At 40.7% G+C, this 20,144-nt stretch overlaps 2 protein-coding genes across 9 annotated transcripts; both read left to right on the top strand.

The window, feature by feature from the left end:
- Positions 1-910: 910 nt before the first annotated feature.
- calr3b (calreticulin 3b) lies at positions 911-4,359 on the top strand. The gene is made up of 9 exons (XM_003975385.3): positions 911-1,086; positions 1,523-1,624; positions 1,998-2,201; positions 2,282-2,376; positions 2,456-2,665; positions 2,752-2,865; positions 2,962-3,105; positions 3,190-3,282; positions 3,356-4,359. The coding sequence occupies exons 1-9, from the start codon at positions 990-992 to the stop codon at positions 3,572-3,574; spliced, it is 1,278 nt and encodes a 425-aa protein (XP_003975434.1). The 5' UTR covers positions 911-989; the 3' UTR covers positions 3,575-4,359.
- A 113-nt stretch (positions 4,360-4,472) lies between these two features.
- LOC101063020 (epidermal growth factor receptor substrate 15-like 1) lies at positions 4,473-20,076 on the top strand. 8 transcript variants are annotated; one of them, XR_003886904.1, is made up of 24 exons: positions 4,473-4,971; positions 5,409-5,450; positions 5,553-5,642; positions 5,723-5,770; positions 5,861-5,956; positions 6,036-6,101; positions 6,180-6,305; positions 6,388-6,447; positions 6,529-6,795; positions 8,204-8,361; positions 9,083-9,248; positions 9,426-9,488; positions 10,390-10,475; positions 11,574-11,646; positions 12,116-12,277; positions 12,881-13,078; positions 13,569-13,733; positions 14,001-14,103; positions 14,455-14,591; positions 14,725-14,809; positions 16,089-16,174; positions 16,401-16,464; positions 17,472-18,293; positions 18,703-18,818. XR_003886904.1 is itself a non-coding variant. In XM_011616223.2 (24 exons), exons 1-24 carry the CDS (start codon positions 4,765-4,767, stop codon positions 18,847-18,849), a joined length of 2,805 nt encoding a protein of 934 aa, XP_011614525.2. In that variant the 5' UTR covers positions 4,473-4,764; the 3' UTR covers positions 18,850-20,076. The 8 variants fall into 8 exon arrangements, 6 of the variants coding, with proteins under 6 accessions (XP_011614525.2, XP_011614524.2, XP_029686320.1 ...); XM_011616223.2 differs by having other exon boundaries at positions 14,725-14,785; positions 17,472-17,605; positions 18,703-20,076; XM_011616222.2 differs by having other exon boundaries at positions 14,725-14,785; positions 16,068-16,174; positions 17,472-17,605; positions 18,703-20,076.
- Positions 20,077-20,144: the final 68 nt, after the last annotated feature.

Below are 20,144 nucleotides of genomic sequence, written 5' to 3'. Positions count from 1 at the left end.
CAATATATTACTTTATGACTCTGATCAACACCACAAACAGGAATTCTTACACGTAGCCGAACCTTTTCTGACTTTCTCAAAGTTGCTTTTTATGTTTTAGGTTTTTGGCCTACCAGAAATCTCTTCTTTATTCAAATGCATATATGCACTTAAATGTATCCAACTCGTGGCTTATAAAACATAATCAACTAGAAGTTCAAACTTATTTAACACGAAAGACATTTCTTATAGTGTAGTCACTTATTAAACTTTGAAAGACATGGGCCAAAACTTATACAGCAAACTTATACACTAAGATAAGAGACGTGAGGAAGAATGGGGCAAAGAAGCCTCCTACTTAGGCGTTCAACCTATTTGCTTTAGCTTTATTCTGAAAACAATTTGCGAACTGACTTATAGCACATAAGTCTCGTTGTATTCACTCCTCCCTATCAAAATAGTCCGGGACCTGGTTGATCTTTAACCCTTCTGCCTACATGTTTATCTCATAAGAGCAGATTACTCCCCACAAAATATTAACCTCGCCTCTAACGAAATACTGTTCTATCAAGTAAATTCTTTTTTTCAATGTATGCATAGAACAGAGTTATATTCTAAACCCTGTTATTGAACATCAAATTTCAAGATGATGCTTTTATTTTAAAGATCGGGTTATTTCGATATGATTGTAGTCCGATGGCGATTAATCATGACAGCTGATTCATCCTTTTATTTCTAACAATGGCTTTTACTACCCCCTACTGGAATATTGCTGTAACAGCATCATATATACACTAGCGACAACCGCTGATCCTGGATCAGCAGCTACCGGCGGCATATGTTTCGTGGTGAACTGTGATTGGTCCACACGCACCCCGTCGTTGTCCAATAGAAAGCAGACATCTGTTCGCCGTAGCCACTCTAAAATACTCTCCTCTCTTCCTCCTTCGCAAGGTATTCTGGCAGTGGTCCTCATCGAAGAGCTCTCGGTGGCGAAAACTATAGCTAAAATGGGGAAAATGCAACTTTTCGGTGCCGTTGCTGTAATGTTAGCATTTTACTCAGCACATGCAAAAGTTTACTTTCGAGAGGAGTTTCTGGACGGTGGTAAGTTAAGATACAAATTCTCTTGACAGAAGTGCCACTTATCTGCACCTCTAATTAATTCCACGCCGGAATTACTTTATTTGCTATTCTCCTGTACGTTTTAAAAGTTATGTTGGGCGCATGTTGTCCAATGGAAAATCACCAGTCGCGATTCAGTGACAAATGCATCTATTTTCAGTTTCCTTTTTCGTGTTCACGAACGCTAGCCTACATTGACAAGGCCCCATGCTAACTAACGTCATATTCATACTTCGACTTCAGCGTTCTCCTGTTAGAAATTGTCGTATAAATGTCTAACGTCAGTTAATCCCTTACATTTGTTTTCATTGATGGGTTGAAAAGTATATGCAATAAAAGGGAAGTAGGCCTCTGCCGGGCTAGTTCAATGTACGGTGTCGTAGATTAGCAAACCCTAATAATTTTTGCCCCTCTACAGATGCTTGGGAAAGTCGCTGGGTAAACTCCAAACACAAATCTGACTATGGGGTGTTGAAACTCACTGCTGGTAACTTCTATGGAGATGCTGAGAAAGACAAAGGTAATGATGGTATTATGTAATAGACACATGTGGACTTTTCTGGGGGGGGGGGGGGGTGGTGCTGTACTCAAGATTTTATATTTTCATGTGCCTTCTGCATCATAAGTGTTATGCAAATGATTTAAAATGACTGTCAACACCCAATAAACTGAAAGTGAAACAAAATCCTTGTTTTACTATCTAAAACTAGAACTCAATTCAGAGTTTGCCTCAGTAAAATATCATTTTTTTTTAGGCCTGGTTACAGTGTGTGTCTTGCATTTACATATTTACTTAAACAAATGTAGGTGTACTCTGGGTCAACCGTCTTGGTGTCCCAATATTGTAGTGTTTCCGCACAATCTTGACGACAGTTCTTTCACGATCCTTTCAGGTCTTCAGACAAGCCAGGATGCTCGTTTTTATGCTACGTCTGCTCGTTTTGAACCATTCAGCAATGAGGGCAAGCCCGTGGTAATTCAGTTTACTGTCAAACACGAGCAGAAGATCGACTGCGGCGGTGGCTACGTCAAGGTTTTCCCATCAGACTTGGATCAGACTGATATGCATGGAGACTCTCAATACTACATTATGTTTGGTAATTGACCACATTCATTATTAGTCATTTATTACAGCAACAAAAATTTGAAATGCATAATTCATATGATCTTCTACCAGGTCCGGATATATGCGGCTACAGCACCAAGAAAGTCCATGTTATCTTTAATTACAAAGGCAAGAATCATCTCATCAAGAAGGAAATTAAATGCAAGGTAATCCAAGTGTTTTAAGATGTTTGTTTTTTGACTTGTCTGTACTTGGTGGTTTAATTCAAAATGCCTTGTTTTCTAGGATGATGAACTCACCCACCTTTACACACTGATCCTGAATCCAGATCAAACTTATATTGTTAAGATTGACAATGAGAAGGTTGAGTCTGGCAGTCTGGAAGAGGACTGGGACTTTCTGCCCTCAAAGAAAATTAAGGACCCTGAAGCCAAGAAGCCAGAGGACTGGGACGATCGCGCCAAGATTGACGATGCTGATGACACCAAGCCTGAGGTGAATTCACTCATTCAAAACTAGCTTCTTTAAACGGGCTCCTCTGTTCATTATCTAAATGTAGGTCAATATCTGCTTGTTTGTAGGACTGGGACAAACCTGAAAACATTCCCGACCCTGATGCCAAAAAGCCTGATGACTGGGATGAGGATATGGATGGAGAGTGGGAGCCACCTATGATCCCTAATCCAGAATACAAGGTAGGCTGAAAGTAGATGGTCATGAGGAGAACCTGCATATTGTGTGGCAGAGCCTTTTCTCAACAGTCATTTAACACTGCCTTTGTGTGCACGCAGGGCGAGTGGAAACCCAAGCAAATTGACAACCCCAACTACAAAGGACCCTGGGTGCACCCCGAGATCGATAACCCCGAATACAGCGCCGATTCCACCATCTACAAGTTCGACAGCGTTTCCGTTCTCGGTCTGGATCTGTGGCAGGTTAGAGAGTGGACGATTGGTTTTGAGTAGTGCTATCTTTGTGGTTACACCCGCACCTACAGTTCAACGCTGGCTCTTCTTCAGGTGAAATCTGGCACCATCTTTGACAACTTCCTGATCACAGATGATGTGAAGGAAGCAGAGGACATTGGAAACGAGACATGGGGTGTGACAAAGGTATGTTATTTATTTTTCCCAGCTGACATTTCAGCATTGATGGATTTTATTTATGCTGTAAATTTAATTTTAGGAACCAGAGAAGAAAATGAAACAGGAGCAAGATGACCTGAAACGCAAGGAAGAGGAAGAAAAGAACAAAGAACAGGGCACCGAGGCAGATGATGATGATGACGAAGATGATGACGACGACGAAGGAGATGAGGACCTCGACGAAGAACCAAAGGAAGAAGTAGACGACTCGCTCTCGGAAACAGAAGAGGAGGCCCTGGACCCCAAAGATGAGCTTTGAGGAGGGTTAGCGCGTTGATTAGTCTGTCCCTCCATTAGAAACTGTCCTTTATTGTTCCAGGGGTATCGTGGCTGCTGTGCATCCTTTCCCTGAGATTTGGACACAACCCAGCTTGGGGGTGGGGCCGAGGGGGAAGGGGGGCAAATGCAGTGAAGGGTGGCAAATGGATGTTAATGGACTTGGTTTCTCTTTCATTTTGGTCATATTACCCTGTTGCATCTGGAACTGCTGAATTGAGTATGAATGGGGTTTTTATTTTTTTTTTTCCACCTGCAAAATCCATTCCTTATTTTGTATTTACAGAATATGGTGGCACTGACATTTACTGTTTTCTTAATTTTTTTTAAGTTATTCACAAATTCCATGTCCTGGATTATTGGAAGCTGTGGTAAAATATGACAAATTGCAAAGTGATGGAAATATCTTTTGGTTTTCAGAATTCCAACTTCGAAATATCTGAAGGAAATCATTGCCTGCTGCCTAGTGAAACATAAAACTAACATTGCATTAAATTGACATAAAAATACAACTTCCAGACAGCCCCGAACTGTGTGTATTTCTCTGACCGCTGTTCTCCTTTCCATGTTCATAAATTGAAGGAAATTTTTCTGTAAATGTGCAATAACGTTTGTTATTGTGCATTAAAATAGCAAGACCCGAAAACCTCTCCATGGTCATTTGATGGGAGCTGGGGAAATTTATGGGGGATCCCTTGATGTGAATCATGACACTTATTTTTATTGGACAGAATAATGCCAAAGTTTTTATTAAAACATTACAATCAGCTTCTCTGGTCATACTTTGCACTGCATGTACATAGGTCAGTCACATGTAAGTGTTCTACGTTAAGCTACAATAACCACCATTTAAGAAACCTATAAAGTAAAAGGTTTACATAGTTTCTTATATCTCCACCTCCACATTTCCTCCTTGGGTTTACTGTAAACCTCTTATTTTGGAAGAAATATACTTTGATTTATTCTGAGGTTCTGTCTATTATAATGGAGGAACATTTTTTTAAAAAGCATTGGAACCTATAGAACATAAGTTGCCCTTACCTGTAATAAGAGCCGGGCTGCACATGTCATTATGGGATGCCACTGAGTGCTTGAACGTCATCAGAGCCACATGTGTCTGATCGGAACAGTGCAGGGGTCGCTGGTTCTAAACCCCGATGGCCTACCTATTTCATGGATCCTCGGCAATCTTGTCTTCGGGAAAAGGTCAAGTGCTTAATATTGCTCGAAACATCCATATTTATTGCGCTGTTTTACGCCGTTAATGGATCTAGTTGCCTGCCATTAATCGCCGCTCGCTCCCGATGTGCTACGCCAGAGGAGCGGGTGCGCGTTCACGAGATACCAGGAAATATGGCGGCGCTCATGACTGTCAGTCAGGTAAGAACTCACAATAGTTCAAGAAAAGTGATAAATATTAAATCGGGTTGCTTCGAGGGGAAGGTGTCGATACTTGTACATATTACGTGCTTTATTGGCTTGGTTAATATTGGTCTGTAGGACGGCATTAACAGGCTTTCATTGTTAACGCAACTTAACATTGTTAGCTAGGTCAGGTTAGACAAAGTTGCTTAAGGACTGATGGGGAAATAAACGATCCTTTTTTCGTGTCAAAGTGACATAAATTAACTTTCTCAACAAGCAAAAGTTTAAATTGTAACGACTGTATGGCCATTAAGTGTTGTTAGCTTGTCCGTGTTTATTTACTTTCATTTGAAATGACATGATATCTGCTTTTTTAGCCCATTGATTTTCGTAAACATTCGCTATTTTGCTAACATAAGATCTCAACTTGTCTTTCCTCGTTTTACGCGTAGTTATCAAGTGGAATCCCAGCGTATGAGAGTTATTACAGACAGGTAAAATCCGGTTCTTGGTGATTTTTTTATCTAGAGCTACTGGTGCTTATTTACTTATGTAGAAAAATGAACATAACCAAATCCCAACTCGTGTCCTTGCAGTTGGATCCAGGGAATACTGGCAAAATATCAGCTGGAGATGCAGCTCAGTTCCTCAAGAAGTCTGGACTCCCAGACAGTACACTAGGAAAGGTGAGCGGCAAATAAAGATAATAACATTGCACTGCATAATCAGCTTGTAGTGCTTATTTTATATTTGTTGTTCTCCATAGATTTGGGATTTGGCAGATTCAGACAAAAAAGGCTATTTGGATAAGCGGGTAAGACTGAATATCTAACCTTCTGTGGTTAATGATGCCGATAATGCAAAAAAAAGGACGTTTATGCCATATGAACTTATGCTTTCTTAGGGGTTTTTCATTGCTTTGAGGCTGGTGGCCTCAGCACAAAGTGGAAATGAAATCAACCTGAATAATCTTAATCAACATTTAGCTGCGCCCAATTTTGTGAGTAATAAAATGCCTTATTGTGACCAATAATTGTTGAAAGTCTATTTGCATTTTAATTTCATCATTCTTCTAATAGAGAGACACCAGCAGCCCATTATTAAGCCTTTCAAAGGCCGGAAGCGAACCACATTGGGCAATAAGAGTGAGTAGAGAACACTTTTAAGGCCATATCAAAGCGTCTGGGCTTGTCAGGTAATCTATTGTTTCCATCTCCTTACAGTTGGATGAAAAAGGGAAGTTTGAGGGCATTTTTGATAGTCTTTCTCCTGTCAATGGCCTTCTTTCTGGGGATAAAGTCAGGCCAGTTTTGATCAACTCTAAGCTACCTCTGGATGTATTGGGAAAGGTGACACACTACACAGCTGATTTAAAAACGACTTAATTTAATGATAATTCAAACCATTTATGCTGTTTTTTGTGTCCTGTAGATTTGGGACTTAAGTGACATTGACAAAAATGGACACTTGGACAAAGATGAGTTCACAGTGGTAAGATTATGTTTCTGGGTTTATTCACTATTTGTAAGAGTGTACTAGATGTAGGTCATTTAAAGATGTTTCCTTTTGTAGGCCATGCATCTTGTTTATCGTGCAATGGAAAAGGAACCTGTCCCAACTTCTTTGCCAAATTCCCTCATACCCCCGTCTAAAAGGAAAAAAACAGCAGGTGCTCTTCCAGGTGCCGTGGCCGTTCTGCCCTCTGTACCTGGGCTTATGGCTGGCCAAGGTTCTCTCAAGGACACACTGCGAAGCACTCCTCCTCTGAACAATGCTCCCCTTCTCAGCACAAGTGCAGTCAGCATGTCTCCGAAACACTCCTTTAGGTCCAGCTCAGCGGTATGTTACTGCAGTGTTTTATCAATAATTAGTTATTAATGTGTTATTAATGTATTGTATTGCTGTACATTAAGGAACTTGGTAGCTCAGTCTATTGGAAACTGGGCTGACAAGCAGAGGGTTCTCACTTCGAGCCCCAGTGCTGACAAAACATGGAAGGTGTTCTTGTAGTAGGCGGAGGTGTCAGAACACCTTCACAGCACTGCCAAGGTACCCTTGAGCAAGGTGCCGAACGCACAAATGCTCATACAGGGCCCTGCAATGAACTGGTGACCCATCCAGGGGTGGACCATGCCTTCACCCAATATTTACCCTCCCTGTGACCCCGAAAGAGATAAAGTGGTTAAGAAGATGAAAGACTTATTTTCATCCCCTCCTCTACAGTACTGCAGTATTACAGTACATTAATACTATAATAATGCCAGATATATTTGTAAAAAGTAAAAGGATGGGTCGGTTACTACAGTTCAGTTGGGGTTTAAGCCATAGTCATAATTTAGTTATTATTTGGGGAAGCCGGGTTGTGAAAAATAAAGAACGTTTTTACATTCATAGTAGACTCGTTCCAATCCTGGACCCCAACGGTCAAAGAATGCTTAAGCAAAACAGGAAACTTCACATTTCCAGATGTTTTGTTGTGGATATTTGAATGTGAAATGGATATGTGAAATCTATGAAGTGATGATTTAACCTAAGTCACTTTGAGTGATCAGCTGAACAAAATATGATTAGAAAAGTACCTCTAAATGCATCCCATTTCCCCAGTTAGGCTATTTAAATACCTGCCTGAGTCTGGCAGCAGTTTCAGTCAATTCAGATGATGATCTCAGTGTCCTGAATCCTGATATCCAGGCATTTCACGTCCATCAACATCTGTGATGGAGCTTGGCCCTCAGAAAGGTGGTGTATAGAGGGAAGTTCAGGAATCTCTTACATTGCTTATAGAAGAAAGTGCATTTCTTTTGTCCTTCTTTTAATTGGTCTCAGGGCAAGTAATATTGTGTGGACTTGTTCTTACTAATGTGTAAACTGGTTTGGCCACATTGTTTTACATGTGTATTGTCCTGCTAAGGCTGTGCCGTGGTGTTGTACCTACAGAGATTATTTTTGGCTGTGACTTTTGGCTAAACTGGTTTTGAAAAGGAGGAAGAGTTCCAAGAATCTACTCATGCTTGTATTGGCACCAGCATTACCCAACAATTGTGACTCTTTTTAATTTAAATGAATTAAGTATTTTTCTGTAAGTTACAAGACAAGAATAGACCGTTGCCTGTAAGATATTCTATTGACTGCCAGGAGTTTCTTCAGTTTAGCTTCATAAATCAGCACGCTCTCCTCTGCATCAATGGCAATTACATCTTTTTGTATCCATTATGATAAATGCATGTCAACCTTTTGTTGATTCCAGCCAGCAGTGAACTGGGTCGTGTCTGTGGCTGACAGGGAACGGTATGATGAGCTATTTAAGAAAACCGACATCGACAACAATGGCCTCATAAATGGAACCGAGGTCATAGAGATCTTCATGCTGTCCAGTCTGTCACAGACAATGCTGGCACAGATATGGTGAGAATTTATTTGCCGTCATCATTTTCACAGAAAAAATATTCCCATACATCTTTAATTGTAGGTAGAAATACGCGTGCTAATTTAATGGCATGTTCTTAAATAATCTAACATGCAACAGATAAAAAATTCTACTGGAAAAAACTTCAGAGCTTTACACTGTAAGCAAAGTGACGCTTCCGTCATTCCCAAGTTTAAGATTACCGATTTGGCGCCACCTAGTGGACAGCGTGAGTAATTACACCGTCGTTTATTTGAGTCATCTAATGAAAAGAATTCAGGTCAAATTGAACTTCTCTACTTTATTGACTCACTACAGTGCTCTCTTACTTTCACTGAATATTTGTAGATTGCTCATTACAAAGAGGCACTACAGGGATTAAATTAAGTATAATATGCCTAAAGGATTAATTTTGCTGTTTATTTTAAAATGTAAACTCACTTACAAAGTAAACAGCTGACTCATATGTACAGGCCAACTTTCAGAATTTAGCTATAGGAGTACCGGTCCTTTTTTTTTTTCCAGTCTTATTTAAATGTTTATAAAGTACCAGAAATCAATGAATACAATTCTAAAAATTCTGGTCTTTATACCACAAATTTTTTATTAACAATTAGCTTACACATTTTTTTTACTTTGCATTGCCACAGTTTTCCAAACTTAGGTATTGTGGGACTTACTTTTGTAAGCTTTGAATGAAAGCACCTCTCTTCTCTGCAGGGGACTGGCTGACACTAAACAGACTGGCAAGCTGAACCAGGAGCAGTTCGCTCTCGCCATGTATCTGATTGAGCAGAAGACCAATAAAGGCATAGATCCTCCTACAACACTAACTCCAGACATGATTCCTCCATCAGAAAGAACTGCAGCTTCTGCAGTCCTCCCAGTGAGTCATTTGAACCAGCTCTTTCAAAGCTAATATTCTTCAACTCTATTTTGCCTCTGTACTTGGCTGCTACTCTTTGCATTTAATTTTGCATTTTTATTCCTGTCATTCCACCTTTTCCTTGCAAACCAGTGTTTTATGCTTGTGCTTTCTTTTCTCTTCTGTTCTGTCTAACAGAGCTATGCTGGGCTTTTACAACCCTTGAGACCTGAGCTTGCTAAGCTAAATAACGTTCACAGAGTGAGTAGTTGAAGTTTGTGCCACAAGATGGCGCCTTCCCCCGTCATATTTCACTTACCCCGGTTTGAGCTAATAGCCATTAATTGGACAGGGCTCACAAATGGAACATTTTTTTTTAACTTACTTTGCAGTTGTTGTAGTTTGCAACATAATTGCAGTAGCTTTTGATCTCCCCAAATTTGTCTCAGCCTCTAAACCGCAACTGTGCTCAAGGCAAATGCTCCCGCCTGCTGTTGTTTCATCACCAGTGACCTGTTAAGACAAGTTAAAATCATGTTTGATTTCAGTCAACAAGGTTAATATCTTAGTAATACCAATAAAACAAGTTCTGACTGATTCAACGTATATTAACCATTGGATTCTAAGTTTGTTATATGCAACCAAAAAAGCAGAAAGGCAATTATGAGGCTATTATGTCATAATTTTAGTTATGATTTAGAATCAATATAGACTTGAGAAAAATGTTACATCTTTGCAGAAGCAGAAATCAGACGGCTTCTTTTTAATACTGTATAAAGGCTCTACAAAGATTTAACAAATCATGAAAAATGTAAAGTCACATTGTTGTTACTTGCTCAAAGTAACATTCCAGATGAGCAGAAGCCAGCAATACCTGTTCAAGCCACTCCTTCCTCATTCTCTAACTTTGCAAGGTTTCTGATTTTCCTTCCTGTCTTTTGTTTGGATAGTCAAGCCAGCGGGCAGATCCTCTCACCCCCTTTGTCCCCCTCTTTTAAACCCCTCATCTTTTAAGTATTTTGTTGTTGCATCCCCTCTTTTCCTCATCCATTTATTGTTTTCACCTTCCCACCATTGTCATCTCTGATTTTTCTCTTCCTACCCTGCTGCAGTGATCTTTCTTACCTCCTTTTTCTAACGTCGTCTGTGTCTCTCACCTCAGGACGGCAGCAGCTCCACAGGGTCAGCAGAGCTCACAGGCAACAAAGAGCTGGATGACCTCAGCCAGGAAATAGCTCAGCTGCAGAGGTGAGCCCCTGCACTCTTGAGACACAAGTGAACATCTTTGTTTCTCTTCCTCTGATTTAAGAAACCAGGTCAAAGTGATACGCAGAATGGGTTTTATTTAATTGAAATAAGACTCCTGTTCATTGAGGAAATAATTTCTGGAAGTCTGGTCGATCGTGTATCCTCTAACCAAACAAACCTAACGTATTAGTAGTTCGCACAATACTATATATCCTGTTGAAGCAGATGCAGCACATGCGCTAAACCTAAAAGTAAAACAGGAAATGCCATTATATCAGTATGCCCGCGTATGTGCACGCTCATAAGAGAAATTCTTTGCAGAATATTTTTAATAATGCAATCAGAATCATGGAAGAGTTAACACCACAGAGTGATTAATAAGTTTGAACTATTCACAGAAGTCCTTTTTAAGAAATCTTCACTAAAACACACACAAAGTTCACTCATTAAATTCGCTTGTTCAGCATTCTAGATGATGGTGGTGGTGGGGAGGGTGATTTCAGACCACCTGCCAGTTTTGGAGTTTAAGGGGTTAATAAAGTTGGCATCTCAGTAGATGGCTGTACATTCCAACCCTCCGGCATTTTTATTCAAGTGTCTCTTAGTGTCATTTAAAAATACCTGAAACTGGCACAATTATTGCAGCCTCTTTATTTCTCCTTTGTACTGTTTTCTTTGCTGAGTAATTGCGAGTTCTTGACAATTATACATAAATGTGGACGCAGGCCTGAACTTGCAGGATAATAGCTGATATTAAGGCAAAGACCATGGTTTAACTTTAATGTACAAGATGTTCGTTCCTACATCCGAAGACTATAAGTGTTTACACTTATAGTCATTGCTGTTTAGTCCTCTTTAGACCTTGTCGAGATTCAAGTAATCTAATGCTGGATTAAACATTCCAATCCATAAAATCTAAATATGGTTAAGAAGAACAGGGCTAATTAATCAGTTAACTAACATGAAACCTGCATGGGCATGCAGCAACATAGATACATAAAACACTGGATAAGAAGGATTAGGCTTTAAATTTTAAGGTGTGTGTGTGTCTGTGTGTGTGTGTGTGCGTGCACGCCCTACATTTCTGTTGACGTGTAGGGAAAAATTCATTCTGGAGCAGGAGATCATGGTGAAAGAGGACGCCATCAGACATCAAAACAGCGAGGTTCAGGTAAGGATGAGCCAAAGACAAGTCATCTGTGATCTTAAAACATCTGTTTTGGGGTGATTGCTGTATATTCTGTGCTAATTCCCTGAAATACGGAGTGCTCATAAGCCCAAAACTATAAATCAGTTGGACAAGTGTTGTAAATATGGATCCCTTTTTAAATCTGTTTTTTGTTATCAGATTACAATAGGTTGCAGGATGCAAATGTTTATTTGATTCAGAAGAATCCACTGGACACATCATTAATATTGTCTCTGTGCATCCCACCCGCAGTCATATAGTATCCAGATGTAAAGAATAGTATTTAAATGCTAACTGTAAAAGGTGCATTTGAGAGTCACAGAAAACTCCAGTGGAATTTCTATACTTACAAGGACCCAATCATTGCCAAATAGTATAAAGTTAAATATAGCATTAATTGCAGATCCTTCTGTGTACCAGATGCATATGTGTTTTTTTGGGAATCTCTTAGGACATGCAGACTGGCTTGGACCGGGAGAGCAGCAGCCTTATGGATCTGGAATCCCAGAAACGGATCGCTCAGGAACGTTTGGAGGAGATGGACCAGCAGCACTCCAAACTGGACGGCATGCTCGGTGATGTTAAACAGAAGTACCAGGAAGAGTCTCACACGGTTAGAGAAGTGATTTTCAATTAAAGCAACATACACACGTGCGTACAGTTTGACTCCAAAAGCTTTTACTGTGGGTTCCATTGTGTTCGTCAGTAGAAAGTTCCTAGATTTAAATGACCACATACGCTAAATGATTGAATCCAACACTGTCACACTCTCATATGTCTGTTGATTCTTTCAATGAAAGCTGTACGTGCATCAAAATTTAAATAACCTGACTCTGCTTATCATCAAGTGATACCTGGGTGGCAATAGGAACAATTGTCCAAAGATTATTTTCTTGCATTGTCCCTAAATTGAACTTTCTCTCAGAAAATCATCGAGGGAACTGACAGTGACAGCAGGGTGTTGATCATATTATATTAAACCCAAATGTAGTGAAGTATTTGGTCTACAAATCAATAGACATTTTCCCACTGAGTATTCTATAGCTGACAACAACTCAGAAAATATGCTTTGGCTTAATTACCATGCAGAATATTTTATAAAGCTGCTGTCTATCCACAGATTCACATCCAGGTTTGAAAATGAATGAGGTGTTTTTAAAAACTAGACATCACACAAGAAGCAGCTAAGAGATACTGTTCCACTTTGATTCCCCAGATATCGTCCCTGCATAGCCAGATCCGCTCCCAGGAGTCCAACGTGCGCAGCCAAGAGGACGAGCTGAGCCGGAGTAAGGTGGAGCTGAGCCAGCTGCAGGGGGAGGAGGCTCAACTGGAGCAGAAGCTGCTCTCTGGTCGTGTCCAGCTGGACAGCATCATGAAGTCACTCAAAACTACCCAGGAAGAGATCAACCAGGTTAGGGTGCACGGGTCATCCAGCTTTTCTTCCACTCCTAACCGCAGCCTGTCAGTAAAACTAGATGCAAAGTCACAATGGAAGTTGAAAAATATCTGTTTTTTCAATCTCGGGAATCTAGACGTGTGGTTTTTTTTTTTATTGCTGACATTTTAAAAACGATTTAAGTAACTAATTTTACTTTTGAAAACAGTTTAATTTCTGTGATTATTGCCTCATATTTGAGGCAAGCAAAAGTGAAACCAGGACATATTTAATAGTGGTTACTTTAAAAAAAACAATTGGTTTAATTTGCATAACCACTAGCCGTAGCTTATGCAAGCTAAACCACTGTTTGGGTAACCGTGTGTTGAATCTGCTTCCCTTTTAAGGTTCCTTCATACTTTAATGCATGTTGAGATCAGATTAAAGCATAGTCTTGTTTTGTTTTACCAGTTTTTTTAAATCTATAAATAGCAGATGGACTCAAAAAATGTTCTTTTGCTTTTAGGCCCACAACAAGCTGTCACTGATCCAGGAGACCCAAAAGGAAGTGACCACGATCATTGACGAGTACAACAGCGCGTTGAAAAGTATCAACGGGGGCAACCTCAGCACCATCGCAGATTTAAGTGACGATCTTTCTGCGAAGGAAAATGGAACTTTCACAAGTGCGGTGAGAAGATCGTGAATGCTTTCTCTTCAGCGTCGAACCTTTAATTACTCTGTTTTTGTTTACCTGCTGAGACCACTGAGGAGCCATAAAGACAAATAAGTTCTCATGTTCCTCACTTCTTGTAGTCCCAAAGGCTCCAGGTGTATTTCCTTGATATAGTGGTGGTCCATAAATGACCATGTTTGCTCAGTCTATTTGTAGAGTGAAAATGTTTATAACGTGGTTTGTGTTCACTCAAATGCTTTTTTAAATTTAATTCAACACCAGGGTGATTCTTTCAAGTCAAAATTAGCCATGTTCAACAACAAAAGTGTTAAGGAGCATCCCGCAGACCCTTTCCATGCAGAAGACCCCTTCAAGTCCTTCAGTGGTTTGTATACGTTTTACAGCTTGTTCTGTTGTCCTTGTTGTTTATCGAGCCCATGAATTCATGCTCACTGTAGATATTCTCAAAATAAAGATGATGGTAGCTCAGTCTGGAGGAGAAAGGCCTGAGGAGCATAGGGTTCTTGGTTTAATCTCCAGTACAGACAAATCTTGGATGGGATATGTTAACCCTCAGAGCACTGCCAAGGTACCCTTGAGCAAGGTGCTGTACCCAGGGATGTAAAATGCTAGCACCCAAATGAAGCCAGGATAGGCTCCAGCACCCTCCCCTTAACCCTGATAGGGATATAGCAGTCAAGAAAAACACCCAAACTTTTTTAGTCTTTTCTCGTAGATCCATTTGGAGATCCGTTCAAAGAAAGCGATCCCTTCAAAGGGACCTCACCTGAAGATTTCTTTAAGAAAACAGACAAGTCGGACCCTTTTGGATACTCGGAGCCCTTCGGTAGAAAACCTACACCTCCAGCCAAGGTGTTCACTTACTCATCTTTGTATTCTCTCTCCCTCTAACTTGAAATACAAACTGTAAAGCTGGACTTCTGGTTAGAATGGACTCGGCCTTTGTTGCACCGAGTGCCTCACCTTCTGCACTTTTTTTCCTCAGCCGAGTGCTTTCAGCAGCGGTGACCCTTTGACACCGAACAACCCAAAACCACAGGACTCTGGTACGTCTCTGGTCATCACTGGATGTCAGTGCACAAAGAGCTTTTATTCGCTTTTTTAGTTTTCTCTTTTTGCACCGCTTTGCAAGACCTTAGTTGAACTTGTTATTGTTACGATAAAACTGGTAGAAAGTTGGGTTTTTACTGGTTCTATTTAATTTAATTGAAAGATTCATCTAAGATTTCACTTTAGTTCTTTATTTGTTGCACTAAGGAAGTGAAATTGCTTTTAAGTATATTAATTATCCCTGAGTCTAATTAAAAGTTCAACTGCATCGTCATGTTCCTAAGAAATCTATGAAAGTTTTCTACAAAGGCTTTCCAGAATGCGCTCCTTATATTCTGAAGGTAAAACAAGGAGGTCCAGTATTTAAGCACATCTCAAAGACTCATTCTTTTCCATTCTGGTGACATGTTAGATTTAGAAATATATTTTGGGGGCCAGAAGGGGCAAACAATTTTTACTCGCTGTGGCTTCAATTTTTCCTGTTTTTTTTTTGTTTTTTGTTTTTTTTCCAGGTCTATTTTTAGACACGTACCTACGCATTTAACTACAGGCCAACTAAAAATATTCCCCCCTACCCTGGAAAAACAGGAGGCACGGAGGAGCCAAACATAACAGCAACTCTGTGCCTGCCGGAGCTGCGCTAGTAACATACACTGCCACTCCTTTTAACCATTTTCTGCCGCCTCTGTCTTGCCGTTATACCTTTTCCTTACAGAACAGTTCTGCCTCATTCGGTACGGAAGTTGTTTTAAGTTAGGGGGCTACCACTAGTTGATGCTCTGCTATGCTACACCCCTTCAGCGGAACACAGGGACAACTGTAGGCTCGAGCAGAGTTCCTGTGCATGAAAGAAAACACTGCACGTTTCACATGAATGGGGTCTCTTGTGTTTGTCCTCTTACAACAAACATATTCTGTTACAATGGTTTGTTTTTTCACTGTAACCTTCAGCAGTTTTGCTGTTTTTTTTCCATGAAGTGGCGCACCGCTCTGCTTCAAAAACAGCCCAGGCGCAGTTCTGGTTAACAGAACACCAACTGATGCCTTTAATTTGCTGATCAGATGCATACGTCAGGTTCCACCAAAGCTCTGCCCTTCGTATTTTTTTTTTTTTTTGTAATAGGTCATGGAAAATTAAACAGTTGTTCACCTCTCTGAAAATAGCAGGCGGGCCTTTATGGAACAAGCGGAACGAAGAGATGATTTTGAAAGTGTGGTTTGGTGTTTAACTTTGTTATATTTTCTTTCCATAAACATTCTGAAATGTTCCAACTCCAGCCCCGCGTTCTACTGTCACAGATGTTTTTGGGACGGTGGACCCCTTTGGCGGCAGCTCGTTCGGAAGCAAGGGGGGCGGATTCGCAGACTTCAGTCAGATGTTGAAGGTACGGAGTCTGCTGGGTTAATGAATGCGCCGCATCACAAAGCATCATTTTCCACTTAAGCTGTCTCTGTTATTATTTTTATATTTGTCATGTCTGATGTTGCGTTTTTTTTCGACAATTCGCCACTTTCTTTAAAAATACCCAGTTTGAGGCCTCGAAATGAAGGCTTATTGTTTCTGAATCATCGTCTGTGTGATGGATGAAAGACATTTATTTTTGTTAACAGAAGACAAACAAATCTGTTCCTCCACCAAAGAAAAATGTGCCGAACAGGCCTGCGCCTCCTTATGGTAAGCCCTCGTAACGTATGTGTTTGATTTCCATGTTGTGCATGCAGAGTAGGCTGAAACCTTTCCAGTTTTTTTGCTCAGCGGCATATTGTGAGAACAGGTGCATTTTTCTCCCCATTATCGTCTCTTTTGTGTCCTGCAGCGAAACAGAGCTGTCATTTTTGATGTTCTCTACTGAACTACTGAAATAATCACAGTCAGAGTACACGTAAGACACCGAGAATTATTGCACCTTCTATTTTTTTCAAGTGAAATTTCATGTTCATCTACTTACAAGTCAAGGTTTGTTCACACGGCAGCCTCCTACCCACACAACACGGGCAGTGCAGCACATGCCCTTCCGCTGTAACCTTGCACTTGATTCTCGTAGCAGAAGCCAAAGCGTGAGAAAGTTGGTGTTCCTCTTTCTGTGCCACACAGATAGGGTGAGAGATGAGTAGCCAGGGTTAGTCAATAGGGAAGTGAGAAACTCACCCAAATGTTGAGGGATCCTATAAAGGTTTGCACCATGGAACAACAGTTTAGTTTTGTGTTACAATTAAATAGAGCCCCATTTAATGCCTCAGGTAGCACCGCTTTTGTTTAATATTAGCCCTGTCATCCCTGCAGTTCACATGCAGAGCGCAAAACAACAAAACTGGATGAATATTTCATACAGATTAATACCAATAAAAGTAACTGAGTTATAGAAATGGGTGGGTCCCTCTTGTCCATTTCAGAGAAGCCACATGCATCTTAAGCTTTGGAACATCAGTATACCAATACTCTTAACTGTGGTTAACACCTTCATCTGAAGCAATATTGCTTTCTCTTAGGCGACTACTCTAGGAGCCATCAACCTTTAGCTGTTTACTTCCTGTGAAAACCTAGCGGTTCAATATTCAAAGTGTAAGCTCATTTTCCCATCGCCCTCGGTTATCTCAGTTATCTCAGTTGTCTGTTACGCAGCCCAACATGATTTGTGTCATTTTGGCATGTTTTTTTTTTTTTTTTTTATTGTGTTGAAGGAGTTGCGCACATTTTGAACACTTCGGAGCCGATCCAGAGCACTTCCGCAGCATACAGTAAAGACCCGTTTCTCACGGCACGCTCGAATAACGCACCTAAAGACTGTCGTGTTGGTTTTGCGCATTTTGGCCCCGTAAGTTTTGACCAACCGCAGTGTTTTTGGGTGGCACTTGTTGCCTGCATGAGCTGCTCATTTCTCATTGTCTCACGTTATATAAAACCAGAGGTGAAATCTCTTTGGCACCGGATCTTGCGCAGTTAATTTTTCTTAACACTGACTTTAGCAAGTGTTCACCAAGCTGCGTCGCTCATTGGCCGTTGACTCACAGCTGACAACTGGCTTGTGTGGAAGGAAGTGTTAACTTTGACAGTCTCCTTACCTGCACCTTTCGCTTGTGTTTGATGGCTTTTGCATGATCGCTGTCGTCTCAGTCTTTAGCCTTTGACAGGCCACAAGGATTTATACAGTTTTAGTCTTTGTGTTGGTGAACTTGCCCGGTCAGGTCGCACGCTGGGACTATTTTCCGTTTTAAAACTACTATCTGAAGGCTTGCTCGCTGTCAAAGCATGATATGCCTCAAAGCAGAGTCTTACGGAGCAAAGCCGTCTTTTTGTCGTCCGTCTTCCGCTTCCTTTCCATCACGTGTAGCATAATGGATGAGCGTCCTCTCGAAGGGAGGCGTTCTGCATGGCAGCTTTTTTGCAATCGGGATCCATTTGATCCCTAATACTAGCATGGTGAAAAGGATTTGTGCTTTCTTGTTTATATGGAGCTCTGTGTTGTAATTTTTGTTTCTCTGCCAGGGTCTGAATATGCCCAGGTAAGACTGCACCAGGGTGTGGTGGTCCGTCTTTTCTTTGCATGTGAAAATCCTGTTGCACTGTTTAATCAGATTATGGTGAATCATGTGCACCGTTCTATAAATATCCACTCTTAAGTTGTCCTCCGCACCATAAATTTATATGAACTATGTTTTGGGAAGAATTGTGCAAACAGCAAGAAATGAATAAGTATTAAATAAACAAATAATTGTGAGGCGAAGAAAACACTAATTTATTATTTGATTATCCTCTATTGTGAACTGTTGACCTACCATCTACCAAATCACTTTAATGTGTTACACTGATTAATTATAATATTTTGATTTACACCCATCGTTTTGGCATGTTGCCTTTGGCCAGTGACCTCTACATTTTTAACTGCCTCTAATGACTAATTCTCTGCTCCAGTTTGGAAGTGAGAACCAGCAGCTGGAGTGGGCCAAGCGGGCGAGTGAGCGAGAGGAGCAGGAGAGACTGAGGAGGCTGCAGCTCCAGGAGCAGCAGGACTTGGATTTGGCCATCGCTCTCAGCAAAGCCGACTTGTCCGGCTCCTGACCAGACGACTCATCACACGCTTGGTCCTCCTCCCACTCCTCCCAGTGATGTCCCTGACTACAGCACCAGTGCTGACCTGACATTACTAAGAGGCCCCGCTACCAATTTGCGTGTAAGACCAGTGATTCCCCAGCAGTGACAGGACACATGTTAAATGACTCCCATGTTCAGCAGCAAATTTAAGGTTCAAAGCTCACTGAACTACACAGCAGCTATATAATCAAGGACAATATGGAGCCACTTGATTTGGGCCTGGCTTCATCCTGCAAAGACCACAGATGTTTAACACAAACCGAACCTGAAGACTTCTTACATAGGACTCATGGCTCCCTACTTTAGCGCTGTGAGACCTGATCAAAGGAGCTTTCTTGAAGGACAACTTAAATACTTAATATATTGGAAAACGACGATTTTAGGAGATCCAAAGAATGTGTCAAATGAATATCAGCTTTTTTATGACTCCATATAAATGTGCTGCTCTCTTGGCTTGTAACAATTTTGTTGAACTAATATTTTTTAAACCCTTCATATATTGTAAATATAATTAATTGGAGGTTTGATTTGATTGATTTTTTTCAAGACTCAGAGATCAGCGATCCGACCAAAAGTGCTTTCAATATGTCTGTTCCAGCCTGAAGCTTGATCTGATGTTTTGGGAATCCTTCTGTATGTATGAGGTAGTCTCGCCTTATCTGTTGCCATGGCAGCAGTTCAGATATGAGGGATAAACACCGAGGCCTTCCCCGCCCTCTCCACGCAGCCCCGTCATGCTGCAGCGCTGTTGCACCATCCCGCTGATGTCAACACCTTGCATTTGTCAGCTTATCATTGGTTGCCCCAGTAAAGCCCAGATCTTATTGCACTCCCATTCAACAGAAAGCCTCTATAAAATGAAAACCGTGTACTGTATACTCATACCGTTAATACGGAAGCCCTTACACCCGATAAACACATACAGCGTTTGCTTTTTTTTATTTTTTTTTTCGCTCTTTCGCTTTCTCTTTCTCAACTCTTAAATCAACGTTGGATTGAATCATCAGCTTCAAATGGATTTTCAATAAACACTAATCCGGTTTGTTTGATGCACTACACACTGTTACAGAGCTTACTGGACACTGCCTTATTTATCAATGTTTTAAAATGTAACTGCAGAGTGTGTGTATATAAGCATTTAAAAAAAAAGAAAGAAAATTGTAATGAATAAAAACACTATTTTCTTCATTCTTAGAACGAGGTAAGTGTGGTTGTTATTATTACCGTGCATCTATTGTTCTCTATGGATATTGAGAGAAAGA

This window comes from Takifugu rubripes, chromosome 22 (assembly GCF_901000725.2).
Source record: "Takifugu rubripes chromosome 22, fTakRub1.2, whole genome shotgun sequence".
Lineage (NCBI taxonomy): Eukaryota > Metazoa > Chordata > Actinopteri > Tetraodontiformes > Tetraodontidae > Takifugu > Takifugu rubripes.
This window is presented reverse-complemented; position numbering and strand designations above follow the sequence as displayed.